Source organism: Marmota marmota, unplaced genomic scaffold (assembly GCF_001458135.2).
Source record: "Marmota marmota marmota unplaced genomic scaffold, marMar, whole genome shotgun sequence".
NCBI lineage: Eukaryota > Metazoa > Chordata > Mammalia > Rodentia > Sciuridae > Marmota > Marmota marmota.
In genome coordinates, this window is record NW_026000079.1 from 2,132,589 (window position 1) to 2,152,023 (window position 19,435).

Genomic DNA, 19,435 nt, shown 5'->3' on the forward strand with positions numbered 1-19,435 from the left:
TTTTTTTTTTTTTTTTTTTTTTTTTTTTTTTTTATGTGGGGCTGAGGATCAAACCCAGTGCCTCACATGTGCAAGGCAAACGCTCTACCTCTGAGCCACAACCCCAGCCCATCCACTTGTTTTATTCTATAAACAAATAACTGAAAGGTAAATCATAGTACTTTCTGTAGCACTTAATGGAAAATTGGGTTTCCTGTTGAATACATTGAACCTTGTGTTCTTTGGTATTGAAGGGCACCTTGTTGGGGAACTGTTGTTTGTTTTTGTGCATATAACCTGATTTACCAACACTTGAACTTCCTTGTTCTTTGTTAGTACATGAAATTACAGTTCATAGGATGCTTGTAGTAAAGAAGAGATTGAAGAAAATAGGGAGCTTGAGGACACATCAGCCAGTAGATATGATTAATTTTGACTAGTACTAGCAGTTTAGAAATTTCCGCGTTGTTGGGCTGGGGATGTGGCTCAAGCGGTAGCGCGCTCGCCTGTCATGCGTGCAGTTGGGTTCGATCCTCACTCAGCACCCCATACAAACAAAGTTGTGTCTGCCAAAAAAACGAAAACTAAAAAAAATTAAAATTCTCTCTCTCTCTCTCTCTCTTTAAAAAAAAAAAAGAAAAAGAAATTTCCTCGTTGTTATGATTTTTGGCTTTCTGGATGATTTTATGCCACAGAATTAAATCTAGTTTGGGGGGATTTGGGATTGTACGTGTTTCTAATTCCAATGAGGTGGCTTAATAGTTTGTAGATCTGCCTTATTCAAATTATTGACTTGTTCTTCCTTCTCTAGGTTCATGCTGAGTACTCTAGATTTGTGAATCAAATTAATACTGCTGTACCTTTACCAGGTGTGTATATCTTGAAGTGTTTAAGAACTATTTTGTTAATGATATTTTTGTGTGTGATACTTGAGGCTAGAGTAACTGTGCCAGGGCACTAATAATGTTCCTTCAACTTAGGGTAATTTGGAAAGCCAGTCATGCCTCAGTATTTTTTTTCCCTAGATATTAAGTTTATATTCAGCTAAAATGTCTCATTCTGCTGCAGCTGATTAAACACTTTTTTTCTTCCCCCCTCAGGCTATACACAACCCTCTGCTATAAGTAGTGTCCCTCCTCAACCACCATATTATCCATCCAATGGCTATCAGTCTGGTTACCCTGTTGTTCCCCCTCCTCAGCAGCCAGTTCAACCTCCTTATGGAGTACCAAGCATAGTGCCACCAGCTGTTTCATTGGCACCTGGAGTCTTGCCAGCATTACCTACTGGAGTCCCACCTGTGCCAACACAATACCCGATAACACAAGTGCAACCTCCAGCTAGCACTGGACAGGTAGGATGCCAGGGAATGCATTATGCTGTCATTTGATTTAGGGGGCAGGGTGGGGGGGAACTGGGGAAATGGTTGTCTTCTAGAAATAAATCCATGTAATGTGAGATTTTTTTTCCCTTTTGTCTTCTGTGTTCCTACTATTAACCTACCTGAATACTTTATCACAGTGTGTACATTTTTGTTTCTCATCCTAGAGTTAATTTAATTTCATAAGTCTTACCACCAAATAGTAGTTTAAAGTGGGAATGGCCGGCCAAATTTTTGTAAAGAGCCTTATGTAAATATTTTAGGCTTTTTGGGTTAGGTAGTCTCTGTCACAGCTGCTCTCTATTCTGTTATTACAGCACCAAAGCAGCCATGGACACTGTCTAAATGAACAGTGGGTACATTTATATTAAAGCTTAATTTACAAAAATGAGTGACAAGCCAGAATCATAGTTTGCCTGCCCATAACTTTGTAGTAGAACTGAGTTCTCGGAGAAGGAAGCTGGTTACAGCCCTCCTTTGAAGGGTCAGAACTGATTTAGCAGCTCTAATCTTTTTCTGACAAATGTTCCTAGCCTAAAAGATATATGAACTTTCCAGGATTATAAATTATGCTAGGTCTTTTATGTAAGAAAGTGAAATTTTAGGAAAAGAATAGATTTGTCTAGCTCCTTCATGTGGGTGATGTAGAACAGTTGGGAGATGGGAGAGAATAATGGGAGCATGGTAATGGATTTATGGCAGGTCCTCCTCTGTGGGCCTCTCATAGTGTACCCATGCCAGAGTAAACTGCAGCCTTGAACCATTGCCCGGCTTCCTTGTCTGTGGGCTGTGAGCACTGAAGAAGGTTGCACAGTTTGTAACAAAAGCATGTAAACTAAATTCTGTTTTCAGGCTGTAGTCAAAAATTGTACTGTTGTTTTTTTCTTTCTGATACTGAGGAATGAACCCAGGAACACTACCACTGAGCTACATCCCCAGCCTTTTGTTTTTATTTTGAGACAAGTTCTCCCATAGTTGCCCAGGCTGGCCTCAAACTTGGATACTTTAGGTTTACTCTACAGTGCCAGGTTCCTTTTTATATTCAGAAAGATCTGTAGTTCTGGGACTGGGGTAGCTCAGTGGTGGAGTGCTTGCCTAGCATGCGTGAGGCACTGCATTTGAGTCTCAGCACTGCATAAAAATAAATAAAAAATTATGTCCATCTACAACGAAAATAAATAAACATATATATGTATACACACACACACACACACACACACATATATGAGATTTGTAGTTCCTTGAGTTTGAGTTGAAACCCTTTATAATTGTGAAGCATCATGGCACAGTGGTTAAGAGCTGGAGGTTTAGAGTTAGGTTGCCAGGGTACATCATGCTTTCCCCTTTTAAGCCTTTTTATCTTGGGATATAACTTGAACTATCAAGAAAATGGTCATAAGGATAAAATCTCCATGAGTGGTAATGATTAACTAAGATGATCCAAACGGTCTGTAAATGTTAGTTGCTTGTTATTGATTGTGTGAATTTTCCTTTTAGAAATGCTATTATCTCTAATGTATACTGTGTTTTGATCGCTCTTTATTCTTTTTTTGGAATAACTACTTAAAACATTAGTCAAGGGGCTGGGGTTGTGGCTCAGCGGTAGGGCATTCGCCTAGCATGTGCAAGGCCCTGGGTTCGATCCTCAGCACCACATAAAAATAAATAATATAAAAGTATGGCATCCAACTACAACTAAAAAAAATAAATATTAAAAAAAATAGTCAAACTTGCTCTTTTTTTTAGTTTTAGGTGGACACAATGCCTTTATTTAGTGTTTTTTTAATGCTGTGCTGGGAATTGAACACGTGCTAGGCAAGCGGTCTACCACAGAGCCCCAGCCTTCTTTTTTGCTTTTTTTTTTTTTTTTTTTTTTTTTTTATATTTATTTATTTTTTAGTTCTTGNGTTCTCTGTTGAGATTTTCACCTGATCCCATGAATTTTTTTTTTAATATTTATTTATTTTTTAGTTCTTGGCGGACACAACATCTTTGTATGTGGTGCTGAGGATCGAACCCGGGCCGCACGCATGCCAGGCGAGCGCGCTACCGATTGAGCCACATCTCCAGCCCCTTTTTTGCTTTTTTTAAAGCAGGGATTGAACACAGGGTCAGTTAACCACTGAGCCACAGCCACAGTCCTTTTTTGTATTTCATTTATAGATGAGTCTCGTGGAGTTGCTTAGGGCTTCACTGAATTGCTGAGGCTGGCTTTGAACTCGTAATCTTCCTGCCCCAGCCTTCCTGAGCTGCTGGGATTACAGGCATGCACCATCATGCCAGGTTTAGTACCAGGGATTGAACCCAGGGTCATTTAACCACTGAGCCACATCCCCAGCCCTTTTTATATTTTATTTAGAGACAGGATTTTGCCAAGTTGCTTAGGGCCTTGCTAAGTTGTATTGGCTAGCTTTGAACTCCTCAGCCTTCAGAGCAGCTGGGGTTACAGGCATGTGCTACTGAACCCAGCTTAAACTTGCTCTTGTTATAACAACTTAATAATAACCATGGTAGTACTAAATGAAGTTGTCTCTGCCACACACATTAGCTGCTTGTATGATTCAGATTGATGAAAGGGCTTTAAATAAGAGAAAGTTCCTGCTTCATGACTTCGGAAGTAAGTGGCTAAAGTTGCTATTGTTTTTTAATGGTTATGTTTATTCCTAATACCTCAGAGATACACAATGAAAATTAAAAGAACTGTATATAGATTGTTAATTTCATGTCCCTAGGATGATGGTGGGAGGCTGGGTGATACTGTTTTAAATTATATAGGAAGGAGATAAAGCTGCATGTGATACATGAAGTATATTCTAATAAGTATTTACTTATTCATTAGTTGAGCAGTGTTACATTGTTTTTCCTCCTTGGTTTGTTTTGGTCCCAGAGTCCGATGAGTGGTCCTTTTATTCCTGCTGCTCCTGTCAAAACTGCCTTGCCTGCTGGCCCCCAGCCCCAGCCCCAGCCCCAGCCCCCACTCCCAACTCAACCCCAGGCACAGAAGAGACGATTCACAGAGGAGCTACCAGATGAACGGGAATCTGGACTTCTTGGATACCAGGTTAAATAAAATACCTTGTTTTCCTTTCCTCATCTTATTCTCCTACTATATTCTCCCTTTAAAGAAAGAAATAAATTTACGTCTATATTAACTGTCCTTCTAGTATCGGGATTTATGCTTTCTGGAATCCATTTAGCTTAGGATTTTATTCTTGAGGAATTAATTTAAGCAAGTGTGATTTCCTTTGGGTGGGTTTTGCCTTTGGGTTCATTGTGATAAGAAAATACACAACTCTTGGGCTGGGGTGGTGGCTCAGTGGTAGTATGCTCGCCTAGCATGCATGAGGCACTGGGTTCGATCCTCAGCACCACATAAAATAAGATATTGTGTAAATCTAAAACTAAAAAATAAATATTTTTAAAAAAGAAAAGAAAATACACAACTCTCCACCTGGAGAGAAGTTTACCATGAATAACTTCTAGAAAGAGTTGTATAGAACTCTGTTTTTTCTTACTCATACAAGACTCTTGAAAGCCTGTGATAGTTCTTACTTTGCAGCATATCTCACCAAAAGCTATCCATATACCAATGTCTAAACCTTGGCTTTCAATTTTTTTTTAAACCCCTTTAAATTAAGGGGGTGTGTGTGTCCCATACTCCCCTACACACACCTGTTGGAAATGGAGTGATTAATACACATAATTGCAAACATAATCATTCATAAAGTTAAAGATTGAGGGCTGGGCTGAAGCTCAGTGGCAAAACATTTGCCTAGCGTGTGTGAGACCCTGGGTTTGATCTGTAGCACCACAGAAAGAAATAATAATTTTTTTAAAAAGTACATGGTTTTGGTACAGTTTTAACAGAAGCATCTATACATCTTGCCAGAATCCTTCAATCATTGTTTTTTAGTTTTTAATTGTAGTTGGACAAATACCTTTATTTTTTTTATTTATTTTTATGTGGTGCTAAGGATTAAACCCAAGGCTTTGAATGTGCTAGGTAAGTGCTCTACTGCTGAGCCACAACACCAGCCCCCCTTCAGTCATTCTTTATAAGACAGCAAATTTTTTACAGTTTTGTAGAAACCAGTTGAATTATGGGTGGTTAGTTCAAAATGAAGCATGAATTGTAGTATCTTTAAATCCTAGAGAGAAAAAAAAAATCCCTACTTGACTACAGTTATCTTCCAAATCCGGAGTATATAGTACAGTTTAATTTATTTCAATTTATCAGAAAGATGAGGCACTTGACAGTTACATTAAGGAGCTAAAGTCATTACAGCAGTTGTAGGTTTGCTAATGCCACTGTATTTTTCTGCTCATAGCATGGACCCATTCATATGACTAATTTAGGTACAGGCTTCTCCAGTCAGAATGAAATTGAAGGCGCAGGATCGAAGCCAGCAAGTTCCTCAGGCAAAGAGCGAGAGAGGGACAGGTAAGTTAGTTTGATCAATTATACAAATACATTTAGTTGTCATTCTTATGCACCATTTTGTGTAAGTAATGGTTATTGCTACGAGCTGCAATGTACTAAAGCTTGTACTAAAGCTCACATGAATCAAACTCCTCTTTGTTGTAATTGATGCAGTAATGGAAAATATTGCGATATATCTTTTACTGTTTAGAATCAGATAAGTTAAAAATTGAATTCAAACGGATTTTCATTTTTTTAACAGGCAGTTGATGCCTCCACCAGCCTTTCCAGTGACTGGAATAAAAACTGAGTCTGATGAAAGGAATGGGTCTGGGACCTTAACAGGGAGCCATGGTGAGTAAGGTGGAGCTGGGGGAACAGGGGACTAAGTAGGACTGGACTCAAGCTATAAGTTTTCCTAACCTGATATTTATTCAGGTGTTTAATCCATCCTCTATAATCTACTGTCTAATGAGAATACTTTTTTTTTTTTTTAATAAGGACAGCGTATAGTTACAGCCTTTTATTTTCAACCGACGTGTGTCTAGAAAAGAATCAGTCAACTTATTTTATATGTAGCATCAGTGACATTAAAACCCTAGGAAATACTAATAATTGGTAGGTCATTTCAAAATTCTATTGCTAATGTCGTCTGAATACCTGGAGGTGATCTCATACAGATTTAATAGATTTTATTTTCCTTTAAAAGATCAGTTTCCTTTGTATTGGGAGCTGAAGCACATCGCCCTGGCAGCCTGTGGCTGCCACAACATTCACAAACTCTAAATCCATAGTGGTGCATGGGGTCATTTTGGTTCTTTGTCTGTAGTCATAATAAAAATGAACAGAAGAAAATACATATTTTTCTTTTCTTAACTTCCTTTCTTTTAACTCTTTAAAAGGTGAATATCAGCCCCCAAAGACTCATTTGCTAACTTTCCTTTTTTTCTTTTTTCTTTTTTTTTTTTTTTTTTTTGTGTGTTTCTTTTTCTTTCTCTGTTTTCTTACATGGTTCTGGTGGATTCACATTTGCTGATGCTGATGCTGTTTTTCGTGTGATCTTCAACGTTTTTGGGTGACCATTGACCTTGTGACCTCAAAATGGTGTCCAACTAACCACTTAAAATTAACGTCTTTTTTTTATTAACGAATTTATGGTATTATCTTTTTTTTTTTTTCCCTTGGTGGGGAATGGGGTTGGGGTTGTTTTCTCTATTCTAGATTATCCAGCCAAAAAAATGAAAACTACAGAGAAGGGATTTGGCTTGGTGGCTTATGCTGCAGATTCATCTGATGAAGAGGAGGAACATGGAGGTCATAAAAATGCAAGTAGTTTTCCACAGGGCTGGAGTTTGGGATATCAATACCCTTCATCACAACCACGAGCTAAACAACAGATGCCATTCTGGATGGCCCCATAGGAAACAGTGGAACAGTTTTGACCCTCGATGACTCTTCTTAGCAATAATGCATGCATTTGATTTAACAAGACTCTGGGGCCTGTACTGGGAGCCATCTTGGACCTTTGCAGAATTTAGAGGTGGAGTGCCCCCTTACTTAAAGGGGTTCCTTTTTTTTTAAGAAATTCTCATTTCTGCAGTGGCATTAACATCTGTTAAAGTTTACTTAGAATCACAAATTTGTCTCAGAAGCTTTTTAACAGTTGGTGAAATGTGCTTGTCTAATGAAGCATCCCAACAGGGTCATTCCTGTAGATGTTTGGCCTGATCCAGCCTCTACTCTCAAATGAAGTTTTCTTTGTATTTTACTACTGTTGGGTCAGTTTTGATAACTGGTTACAAACAACGCCTTACTATTTATTAGTGGGGAAATGATTTTAAGATCATCCTTTTCTTTTCAGTACCTAATTCTAAGAAATCCTCATCCCTGCTTCAGTTTGGATTCTTTCTGTTTTTGAAAATGCTATTTTACTAATTTAAAATTGTCAAATGCAGCTGGATCCTGACTAGGAAAATGAAGTTATTTTTTTCATTGTGAGTTTTTATTGGGATGATCCAAAGCGGGTACCTTCAGGCACATTTGTCTTACATAGCCATTGCAGTTTTTATTGCCCTTCTAAGCTCCTTGTCTTCAGCTGGGTCAGAGAAAACTACTTGACTAAAATCTGGTGAGAACTCATCACAGAAATGAAACACAGTGGTCTGTCTCTCTCAGAACTGCTTGCAACTAAAATAGAGAGATTTGACTACACCAAATAGGATGGTGGACTTGGTGACTGAGATTGCAACTTGTCCTTTTTTCTTGGCATTACAGGTTTTGCCAAAAGAACTTTTTTGTATCAAATATTGATGTGTGAAAGTGAAGGAGCTAGTCTGCTGAACCAGGAGTAGTTTGAGATACTGAACTGTCATTTTTGCACATTTGAATACTTTGCAGGCTGGCTTTGTATAAACTTATCCTCTGGTTTCCTATATGTTGTAAATAATTAGACCATAATTTCATTATAAATAAATGTATAAATATTCTGCTTGTGGTTTCTTTATTTTTTTGATCTTCTACAATCCATCCTTACATTAAAATTAACATTTTTACTCAGCATATTGCAGTTAAGAACCTCACAAAAAAATACATACACAGACTCCGAGGTTTGCACATAACTCCAGGAATTAATTTTTAAAATTATTTATTTTTTATGGACATAATACCTTTATTTTATTTATTTTTATGTGGTGCTGAGGAATGAACCCAGTGCCTCCTACATGTGACGCAAGTGTTCCATCACAGCTCTCCAGCCCCAGCCCAACTCCAGGAACTTAAAGTCAGGATGAAAATTTTGAGGGATATTGAGCTCAATGTATTCCTTTTTTATATTTTGGACCTTTACTTTACAGTGACTTTAAAGGTTTAAGTGAATGAAATATTTTAAGGCAGATTTAATATTTTCTTGGAAAGACAATCTTTATAAAGTGGTGGGCATCAGGAATTTGCCAATATAAAATTTTCTGTACATGTGTGTGCTGCCTGGAGATACATGTGCATTTATAAGCTCTTGAGTTATATCCTTTCCTGCCAGAGAGAAGTAATATTTCAAAAAAATCAATTTTGAAGGGCAGTACTGAGAATGGAAGCCAGGGGCCAATGCATGCGGTTGCCCTGAAGCAGGTTTTTTAACGTTTTATAGATATATTTAAAATACATAAAGACCTGTGATTAGGATTACTAGATGGTTGTGAACATCTGCCCTTTGGCTCCTAATTAAAAGGATCTAAGTTGTGCTTGTGAAATGAAAGCTTTTTCTGCAATGGAGGAGAGTCGTCATCCCTAAATTCCATCTCAGTCCTTGTTTTGGGAGAATTTGAGGTGTGAGGTGGTCCCTTTCCTCATTTGCTCTGTTTTGGCCTTAAACTGGTTTAAATTCTGTCTGTCCCACGATAACCACCAGCAAACGCCACTGTTCAGATGCTCCTTTGAAAGGTCCCCTGCGTATCACGCGCTGCCTCCTCCTGACTGGTCAGTTCACTTTATGCTGTTGCCTTAATGACCACGTCTGTATTTGCAGACCTTGAAACTAGTACGTGACCAGTGGGCCTTTGTGGCCCGTTGCGGAACTAGGTTTGGGGACCTGGAAGGGGCCATGTCCCGCCCCACGAGGGCGGGGCACCCGCAGGCGTCACGGGGCGGCCCTGCCCCTCCCGTGGGGACGCAGTGCCGGTGGCGCCATCTTACCCGGCTGCGGGAGGGGGTCACAGGTCAGTGCCCGATCCTCCCGCCAGCGAAGGAGCANCCAGGGCCTGGGGAACGGTGGGGCCGGAACGGGGAGGGGGCGGAACCTCGCGCCACGGTGGAGCGAGCCCCTGCAGCCCAGCAGCAGCCTGCGTTTGGTCCCCAGACCCCAGGCTTCCCATTTGGCTCCCTTTCTTGTCTTGGTGCCCCGTTCTGAAAAGATTGTAAATTTCTTTGTCTCTTTTTCTTTGTGGGAGAAGTAAGTGGGGAAACCTGTGATGTGTCATACGACGGTAGCGTCTCGGAGAGAGAGTGAGGATGTGGGGCTTCTTGGGGCCCCAGAAAGGTTTCTGAGGTGTTAGGAGCAATAGGCCATAATATGTCTGGGAAAGTAGGGCGCTTCGGGACCTTCGGCACGGCGTGTCCACCCTGCATTAGATATCTTTTGCTTTCCTTCTAGGTGGCTTTTCCGTGAGGCTGCCCAGGATTTCCCAAAAGGACAATGGATTCTGGAACTCGCCCTGTTGGTAGCTGCTGTAGCAACCCTGCAGGGCTCTCACGGGAGTACAAATTAGTGATGCTGGGTGCTGGTGGTGTGGGGAAGAGTGGTAGGTGACATTTTCCATTTTATATGTAAGGATGAACAGGAACTTCAAATAAATGACCTCTACCCAAGCCAGTGGGGTTACTGGCTATTTGTTGTGCAATGTTGATACTTTCAATCCTTTCTGTGGGTCACCTTGGTGAGGATTTTAACTTTCATTTCTTGTTTTGAAGCCATGACCATGCAGTTCATCAGCCACAGATTCCCAGAAGATCATGACCCCACCATTGGTAAGTCAGATTCTCTCTTAGGTTTCCAAATACACCTTGTAAAAGTATCTTAGAGCCAGAAGTGGTGGTGCCAACTTGTAGGCCCAACCACTTGGGAGGCTGACATGGGAGGATTGCAAATTCAAGACCAACCTCAGCAACTCTCAAAATAAAAATAAAAAGGTCTGGGTTTGTGGATCATGGTCAGCTGCCCCTGAGTTCAATCCCCAGTACAAAAAACGGGGGTGGGGTATCTTGTTAAATGTTTGGTAAATGTCAATTTTAAAAAACAATTAATAATAAATGCTCAGTTTTTCTTTGCAGAAACAAACCTTTCAAACATGTTTATTTGGTCCAATACCAGAAAGAGCATATTAACCTGAGGAAAAAAACCCATGAAATATTGTTAAATTTCTACTTATATTTTGAGCCTTTTTCATCATCTAATTCAGATTTATTTAGAAACAAGGATATAATAGTGGTTGGTAAACAATTGAATAGTTCTTTTTTTCTAGATTTTTAAACATAAGCCTTCTTTAGTCTCTGAATTAAGCTGAGTATTAATGGGACAACTTTCTTTGTCATATTTTTTTTTTTGGTTGGTGTGCTGTATGGTTAGACTAAAGGCAAAGCTTAAAGGCCACTTACTTACTATCACTTCTCTAAGGGTCTGACTTGAAACTGACTGTAAGTATGAGTCAGCTGGTTTGAACTTCCACAAAAGGAAGCAGAAAAACAAGTAGAGCCAGCCTCCTGAACTCTTACAACCCAGGCATGTACGGCCTGGACTTATTCCACTTGAAGCCTTTCATTTACTTCCTTATACCTGAAGTTCATTATACAGTGGTATCGTTTTCCCTGTCATTTGTAGTTTTTAACTCTCTTATTGTCAGAATGCTGATAGAGTAAAAAAAGTCATTTTGTTTGTTTTGCCTTTTTAGTTTTAATTGTTCTTTTCTCCTAAGACTAAGAACACTAGTGTCATCCCTAAACCTTAAGGAAGCAGGTTTAATTCTAAGGGATTATATCTTAGTATAAATAAGTAAAGGTGAGGGAGGACACAGAAAGGCGGCCTTACCACTGTTATTTTCAGTATGTGGCACTTTGCCATGATACTGGGTCTCTAGAAAGACTTTCCATCAGGTCAGGCCCCTGCTGCTGTTTTCCATAAAGCCAAAAAGAGTGTTCAGTGGTAGCCCAGCTTTGGATGTGGTCATTTTATACAATAGGTACTTCTGTGGATTTGGGAAAAATAGAAACAGTTTTTGTTTTTCAGGTACTATACCAGATCTATCTGTCTATCTATCTATCTATCTATCTATCTATCTATCTGTTTTGGTGTTGGGGATCACACTCAGAGCCTTACAGTTGCTAAAATTAAATGGTCTGCCATAGAACTACGTCCCTAGCCACATGAAGTACTTTTTGATATTAGTGAATATTTTTTCCCATTATCTAATGACGCTGTCTGATTCAACAGCAGCTACTTAGGTTTCTTGGGTTGCTGTTATGAGCCAGGAACTGGGGTAGGCCCTGGGGTACAGTGGCAAACAAAAAGATATGGTGTCCGTTCTCACCCAGTTTACATTTTGTTTTAAACTTTGGCTACAAACTATAAGAAGAAAAACTTTACATTGTAACTGATACAAAAATATAAGTATGAATATATTTTGCTGATGGATGCTTATTATACATATGCAGGTATGTTTGTAGCAAATTAAAATATCATGAAATTTTGCTTACCTTTCTAAATATAATGTTCTCTAGGATTTTGTCTCTTATTTAAGCTTTTGCGTCTCTATTTTTGGTTTTGGCGGTACTTCGGATTGAACCCATGGGTACTTAACCATTGAGCCACATCCCAAGTCCTCCCCCCCCCCAGTTGTAGGTGGACACAATACCTTTATTTATCTTTTATATGGTGCTGAGAATTGAACCTAGTGCCTCACACATGCTAGGGAAGCACCCTACCATGAGCCACAACACCAGCCCCATCCATCACCACTCCTTGTTATTTTATTTTTCTTTTTTGTTGTGCTGAGGATTGAACCCAGGGCCTTGTGCATGTGAGGCAGGCACTCTACCAACTGAGCTATATCCCCAGCCCTCTATTATTATTATTATTATTATTATTATTATTTTAATATTTACTTTTTAATTATGGGCTGACACAGTGTCTTTATTTTACCTTATGTGGTGCTGAGGATCGAACCCAGTGCCTCACATATGCCAGGCCAGCACTCTACCTCTGAGCCACAACCCCAGCCCCTCCTTTTTATTTTTTGAGACAAGGTCTCAAGCTTGTACTCTAAGCCTCCATAGTTGCTGGGATTGTAGGCACGTGCTACCACACCCATAAAGTCTTTGCTTATCTATTTTAATGTTGTCTTCACCCATTAGGTTTATGTCACAACTTACTAATACTAAAGGACCATGACTTGTGGTTTGAGAAACACTGATTTAATAGGCTCTTCATCTCTGAAATAGGGATTCAAGAAAAAATATTAAAAGGTCAGAAATAGGGATTCAAGAAAAAAATATTAAAAGGAAATATATTGGGATATAAATAGCAGTTGTTTTGAGGTATGAAAATATTGAGAGGGTTTTTTTTTTTTTTAAGTTGTTGATAGTTTATTTATTTATTTATATGCAGTGTTGAGAATTGATGCTAGTGCCTCACAATCCCAACCCCAATCCTTGAGTGGGTTTTTTATTCTTCTTTTCTATGATTTCCAAGGTTACTAAAATAACATACCTTAAAGAAACCAGGTGCACTAGCCTGCATGAGTAGAGCTACTCAGGAGGCTGAGACATGAGGATTATTTGATCCCAGGAGACTGAAGCCAGTCTCCTGGGATCAAATAAGACCCCATCTCCTTAAAATAATAATAATAATAGTAATAAGCATAAAATAAAATGTCTTACATAAGGGAAGAATTGTGACAATACGGATTATTTAGAAAGTGTAGTAAAGTAAGTTATGGTTTTTCTTTTATCTATACTATTAATACAAAGAGCTGGGTACAGTGGCACATGTCTGTAATCACAGTGACTCCGAAGGCTGAAGCAGGAGAATCTCAAATTCAAGGTCAGCCTTAGCAACTTAGCAAGACCCTGTCTTAAAATAAAAAGGCCTAGGAATATAGCTCAGTGGTAAGCTTAAAAAAAAAAAAAAGTTTAGAGGTTGTGTGGTGACCTGGGAGGCTAAGGCAGAAGGATCACAAATTCAAGGCCAGCTTCAGCAAGTTAGCAAGACCCTGTCTCAAAATGAAAAGGACTGGGGATATGCCCCGCTCCTCTGGGTGTAGTCCCTAGTACAAAAAAAGGGGGGGGGGGGGGAATCAACTTCAGTATCTTCATGAATTTTAAAATAGACACTTCATTCTGTGTGTATGGATTTATAGTACACCTTTCTTCCTTCCTGTAGAAGACGCTTATAAAATCCGAATCCGTATTGATGATGAGCCTGCTAATCTGGACATTTTGGATACAGCTGGACAGGTATTAAATCCCAGAAAGCTATGAGTAAAGGCTGTTTTACTCTAGTAATTGGGAGGGGAAGGCTTATGCGGAGATCACTAGTTTATCTCTCTTAATTTTTCATGCACTCTGACTCAGGATAGCAGGTAATCGACTTACCTCTTCTTTAAACTGAAATAAATAGCTAGTGTATATAGATCTAGGTTACATCAATACATTATTGATCTATGTGTTTCTTTAGGCAGAGTTTACAGCCATGCGGGATCAGTATATGAGGGCAGGAGAAGGGTTTATCATTTGTTATTCTATCACTGATCGCCGAAGTTTCCATGAAGTTCGGGAGTTCAAACAGCTCATCTATCGAGTTCGACGTACTGATGATACACCTGTGGTTCTTGTGGGAAACAAGTCTGACCTAAAACAGCTAAGACAGGTAAGGAAAGAGAAGAAAATGTTGTCTAACATCTTGTAGAATAAGTCATTTATGTTTCTTGGTTTACAGATTTCTTTGCCTTAAAATAAAAAAATCAAAATTAGCTTCTCCCTAACCTTGAAAATTTTGCTGTATCTATTTGCTAATATTATGGATAAAAGGGCTGGGGATGTGGCTCAAGCAGTAACGCGCTCGCCTAGCATGCAGGGGGGCTCTGAGTTCGATCCTTAGCACCACATAAAAATAAAAATGTTATGTTCACCGAAAACTGAAAAATAAATATTAAAAAAAAATCTCTCCCTCTCTCTCAAAAAAAAATTAAAAAAAAAATATTATGGATAAAATCTGGATTGGGGACTCAGTTTACAGGAAGCCACAGGGTTATGATCAGAATAGAATAGAATATCCATCAAATAAAAGGTCGTGGAATGATCATTGACTAAAACTTCAGAAATAAATCTGTTTAAACAGTATAGGTGTGGTGGCACACATCTGTGATCCAGCAACTCAGGAACTGAGGCGGGAGGATCACAAGTTCAAGGCCAGCCTCAGCTACTTAGTGAGGCCTACCTGGTGAGACCCCTTCTCAAAATAAAAACTTAAAAAGGGCTGTGGATGTGGATCAGTGGTTAAGTGCCCCTGGATTGAATTCCCTATACCATTAAAAAAAAAAAAAAAGTGATAACTTTCAAGTTAATGATAATATTTAAAATTGCTGGTTGTGGTAGAGGTTGAAAATATAGTAAAACATTCATGACTACTAGTGAAAGCAATGAATGATACAAATCTTTTGAAAGTATTTTGACAGTTGTTAAATTTGTAATATTTCTGTTCTTTCCATTTATTTATTTATTTTTATTGGTAACTGGAGATTAAACCCAGGTGTGGCTCTACCACTGAGCTCTATCCTCAGCCCTTTTTATTTATTTTGAGATACATTGCTGAGGCTGACCTCAAACTTGCAATCCTGCCTCAGCCTCCATAGTGGCTGGGATTACAGGCATGCACTACTACACCTGGGTCAATTTGTAATGCTTCTCTGTTAAGCCTTAGAAAAATCTGTTCAAGAGTTTATATGCAAAGTGTTCATTGCCAGGCTATTTATGGTAGCAGAAAATCAGAAACAGTCTTACTGCCCAAAAGTAGGAGAAATTATGGCCTATCCAGAATTGGATATATTGATTTGGGGTTCCTCAAAATTTTCAGTATTATAGTTTAAGTATATATCTCTTTTGTTTCTGCTTTTCTTTCTTAAAATGGAAAGTGTGGAGAAAATTAGTCTTGCATATTGATGTCCATATCAATTTAGTAATCTGTTCTTAAAAGTTATCTTGAAAAAAGATTAGAAATAGAACCATATAATTTTAAGGCAGAAAAAGCCATGTAATCTAGTCCCCCCAAATTATAAAAGTGCCTGGATTCTGTCTGCATACCTTCAGAGTTGAGATGTTCTCCTGCTGTTAAGGTTGCCTATTTACTTTTTTTTTTTAAGGTGTAAATGGATCTTTTTTATTTTATTTACATATTTATATGTAGTGCTAAGTGCTAAGGATCGAACCCAAGGCCTAACACATGCCAAGCAAGTGCTCTGCCACTGAGCCACAATTCCAGCCCCACCTATTTACTTTTATGCAGTTGTAATGGTTTTTCTGTTAGCCCTCTAAATTTGCTCGTGTTTGCACTTTTAAAGGTCACCAAGGAAGAAGGATTGGCTCTGGCCCGGGAGTTCAGCTGTCCTTTTTTTGAGACTTCGGCCGCATACCGCTATTACATTGATGATGTCTTCCATGCACTTGTACGGGAGATACGGAAGAAAGAGAAGGAGGCAGTGCTGGCTATGGAGAAAAAATCCAAACCCAAATGCAGTGTATGGAAGAGGCTAAAATCCCCATTCCGGAAGAAGAAAGATTCAGTAACTTGAAGGGAAGATGTGAAGTGTTTTTATCTGTGAACTGCAGTGCTTGATCGAAGCAGTCCAGTAACCTGCAGTAGTAAGCATGGTGCTTGCTCTTTCTCCTGTTATGACCATTATTTTAAAAGTAACTGATGAGGGGGACGTGCCTACTAGGAGTTTTCAATAATGTGGTATTTAAAGTATTGTTTCTTAGTTGATTCTGATTTATTAACCCAGTGACGCACTGTCTGCTTTTACATTGTCACATTAGAATTTGATCGACGATTGTTTTGGGTTATTTTGCTGATGTTAATTAATTAATGTAAATTTTTTATATCCTGGGAGAATATGTATACCATGTGTGTTTGATGATTTTGCAAGAGGAATGTGCTGTACACTCCCCAATCATCCTTTAACTTCAGTTTCTTGGGACTGTCCCAGAGAAGGACCTCAGTCTCATCTATTCATACTGAGCTTCCGTGTCACAGAATAAAAATCATACAGGGAAATCAGTGCTAAAGAGATCAGTGCTAAAGTTCAGCAAATAGCTATGGAGCTGACATCTATTCAGATTATGGAGTGATGAGATTTGGGTAAATCAGATCAGATGCTTGCAGGAAGTTGGCTAGAAAAAGGTAGGGTCAGAACATTGTTCCCAGTACAAGCCTGGCTTTTCTGAGAAGTGCACCTTTGGTCCAGACACTGGGAGGGGTAAGAATAGACAGAAGCATATAAAAGGTAATGGAAATTTCTCCTTGGAGGTTCTTAAGTTCTTTTCAGGGTTTTGCCTTTCTTTACCTTCAAAGGTAAACACTGGATTGCTAAACTTTTGTTTGTCCTTAGTTGGGACAGCCATTGCCTTGTACAAATTTATTTTTTCTCCACAGTTACACACACTAAGACATTGTTTCCTAGTACTTTCCCTTATCTTTCTTGTACTCTTTGGAAGAGCAAGACCTGGCAAAATGATTTTTAAGCCCTTTGTTAAACTGACTTTATTTTCAAAAGTTGGAGTAAAATCATGTGGCCTCCTTGACATCAACAGTCACTAGACTTTACTCAAAGAAAGTCTGTGGTTTTTCTGTTTAATGGGTCAGTCATAAAGCTTTAATATTTGTACATTGGGTTTGTAACCCTAAGATTTCCTTAAGAGGACTTACTAAGTTCACCTCAGGGTTGTCTGAGCCTTGACAGTTTGGCCTAACCACTTTTCTCCATATATGTAGTTGAGAAACTATAGTCCTAGAAAGAAATTGCTTTAAATATTGCTGGTAACTTCTCTTTTGAGGATCAGAATCATTTTGCTATCCAAATAGACCTGTGGAGAGTAAATGCAAAAGTGCTAAGAGGAATGAGTCACATGTTGAGTATTCAACGTCATTGAAGCACTATTTGTGTCACTCTCAGAGGATGATTTTGTGTAGCACCTCTTTGAAAGCTCAACCTACTGTTTTCTGTTGTTGTTAGAAGCAGGACGACAGGGTTGTTATGTTTTTCTTTATAAACTAACTGTTTATGGTCTAGATTTAAAGAAAAGTTCTGACATTTTTTAGCTCTGAGTAGTGGTTTTTTTTGAAACTCCTGAAAACGTTTTTGCTACCAAATAAATCATGCTTTATGATACTCAGCCATCTAAAAATGAAAGACCCAAAATTTGAGTCTGCACAGAACAAAAATCTCACGGGAACCATTGCACTTTGGAGAAGCATGGAAGTAGAAATACAGTGCAATTCTATTACAGTATTTTACCACATTTAAACTAACTTAGAGCCTTTTAAGTTTAATGCCTTAGTTTCTCATTACTAATGAACTAGGGAATTATTAGCATTAAGCAAGAAAATGACAGTTATATAATTGCAATGTAGAGTGTTGCCAGGAAATCTGTAAGACTGAAGGAAATTTGTATTGCATATGCAAAAAATAAGATTAGTGTTTTTAAGACTTATTACTGACACATATTTGATTCCTGGATAAACTAGTCGCTTAATTAGTACTGAGAATTCTGTTCATTCATGGTGCTAGATAGTTTGAGGGGTCTAATATGTGTAAGTCATATCTCTTTTCTTAGTGGTCATATAGTGTAGATAATTTATGAGCTCTAAATAATCAGCTTTATCCAATTCAAGGGCATTAAGATTAATTACTGCCTGGAACTTTGAAGAGAGAAAAATTCAGGGACACATTTAAAGGCACTGGAACAGTTTATGTCCATATCAGATCAGTAAATTAAAAGATTCAGAAACTCATGTCTAAAATTAGCTGGTTAGAATTCAGAAAGGGACATGTTTTAACTTTGTGATATATTAGCAAAATTTCATCTACTATGATGTTTTGGGGGAAGTTTTTCATTTATGCACTTGTATATGAAGACAATTTGTATGACAATACAAAACTCAAAGAATTTGTTGGGCTTTTCTTTTACTTATATGAGTGGGTAGAAATATTTGGAATCATTATAGAAAGCTCATTTTAAGGAAAAAATATAGCATGTCTGTAATCCCAGAAACTTGGAAGGCTGAGGTAGGAGGATTGCAAGTTGTAGAACAGCCTCAGCAATTTGAGAAAGCTCTGAGCAATTCAGATAGACGCTGACTCAAAAAAATATATATAGCCAGGTGCAGTAGTACATGCCTGCAATCAGGAGGCGGAGGCAGGAGGATCACGAGTTCAAAGCCATCCTCAGCAACTTAGCAAGACCCTATCTCTAAATAAAATATAAAAAGAACTGGGGATGTAGTTCAGTGGTTAAGCACCCTGGGTTCGATCCCTGGTACCAGATAAATAAATAAAATTAAAAATGATTATATTGATTTTGTTAAATACATTACGTATTTCTGCCCTTTCCCCCTCCTCCCTCTTGTTCTCCACTTTCTACTACACTGATCTTCCCATTCAGTTTATGCTATCTGAAATCCCCCCCACACACCAACTTTCCCTCATTCTGCTGTAGCTTCCAAATAGGACAGAAAACATTTTACCCTTGATTTTCTGAGTTTGGCTTATTTCACTTAGCATGAAGTTCTCCATTTTCATCCACTTACCGGCAAATGTCATTATTTCATTCTTGATTCATTCATGTGTTCATGGGCATTTGGGTTGATTCCATTATTCAAAAATATTTGAGTGCCTATAACATACGGTCAACTGCTAGTGAGTATTGATTCAGAGATTACTCCTTTGGGAGGAGATAGGAAAACACAAATGGAAAACTACAGTACATTTGCCTCCTAATTGAAGATTATGCAGTTGTTTCAAATATGTATAAACTAAGATGTGTGAGAATGAGAGTAACTTTTTTTTTTGTACTGGAGATTAAACCACTGTGTGCTTTGTCGCTAAGATATAACCCCC

General features: G+C 38.5%; 2 protein-coding genes and 1 non-coding gene across 7 annotated transcripts in view; all 3 read left to right on the forward strand.

Annotated features, from left to right (window-relative positions):
• The window catches only part of Khdc4 (KH domain containing 4, pre-mRNA splicing factor), a 20,228-nt gene extending 11,962 nt beyond the window's left edge, over positions 1-8,266 (forward strand). Inside the window, exons 9-14 of one of the 3 annotated variants that reach the window (XM_015502749.2) lie at positions 791-848; positions 1,080-1,333; positions 4,248-4,421; positions 5,689-5,801; positions 6,043-6,134; positions 7,002-8,266. In XM_015502749.2, the coding sequence (XP_015358235.1) occupies positions 791-848; positions 1,080-1,333; positions 4,248-4,421; positions 5,689-5,801; positions 6,043-6,134; positions 7,002-7,201 (891 nt within the window). In that variant the 3' untranslated portion in view covers positions 7,202-8,266. Of the gene's footprint in view, positions 1-790; positions 849-1,079; positions 1,334-4,247; positions 4,422-5,688; positions 5,802-6,042; positions 6,941-7,001 lie in introns of those variants that run through there. The other 2 variants (XM_015502750.2, XM_015502751.2) reach the window with 2 other exon arrangements.
• LOC125620303 lies at positions 2,040-2,176 on the forward strand. The gene has a single exon (XR_007351916.1). It is a non-coding gene; the product is annotated as a small nucleolar RNA SNORA42/SNORA80 family (small nucleolar RNA).
• A 1,116-nt stretch (positions 8,267-9,382) lies between the features above and the next one.
• On the forward strand, positions 9,383-18,485 carry Rit1 (Ras like without CAAX 1). Of its 3 annotated transcripts, none has more exons than XM_015502753.2 (6): positions 9,383-9,490; positions 9,925-10,072; positions 10,242-10,298; positions 13,705-13,778; positions 13,999-14,190; positions 15,881-18,485. In XM_015502753.2, the coding sequence occupies exons 2-6, from the start codon at positions 9,967-9,969 to the stop codon at positions 16,109-16,111; spliced, it is 660 nt and encodes a 219-aa protein (XP_015358239.1). In that variant the 5' UTR covers positions 9,383-9,490; positions 9,925-9,966; the 3' UTR covers positions 16,112-18,485. The 3 variants fall into 3 exon arrangements, with proteins under 3 accessions (XP_015358239.1, XP_015358238.1, XP_048670666.1); XM_015502752.2 differs by having other exon boundaries at positions 9,410-9,524; positions 9,917-10,072; XM_048814709.1 differs by having other exon boundaries at positions 9,423-9,568; positions 9,923-10,072.
• The last annotated feature ends 950 nt before the right edge of the window (positions 18,486-19,435 follow it).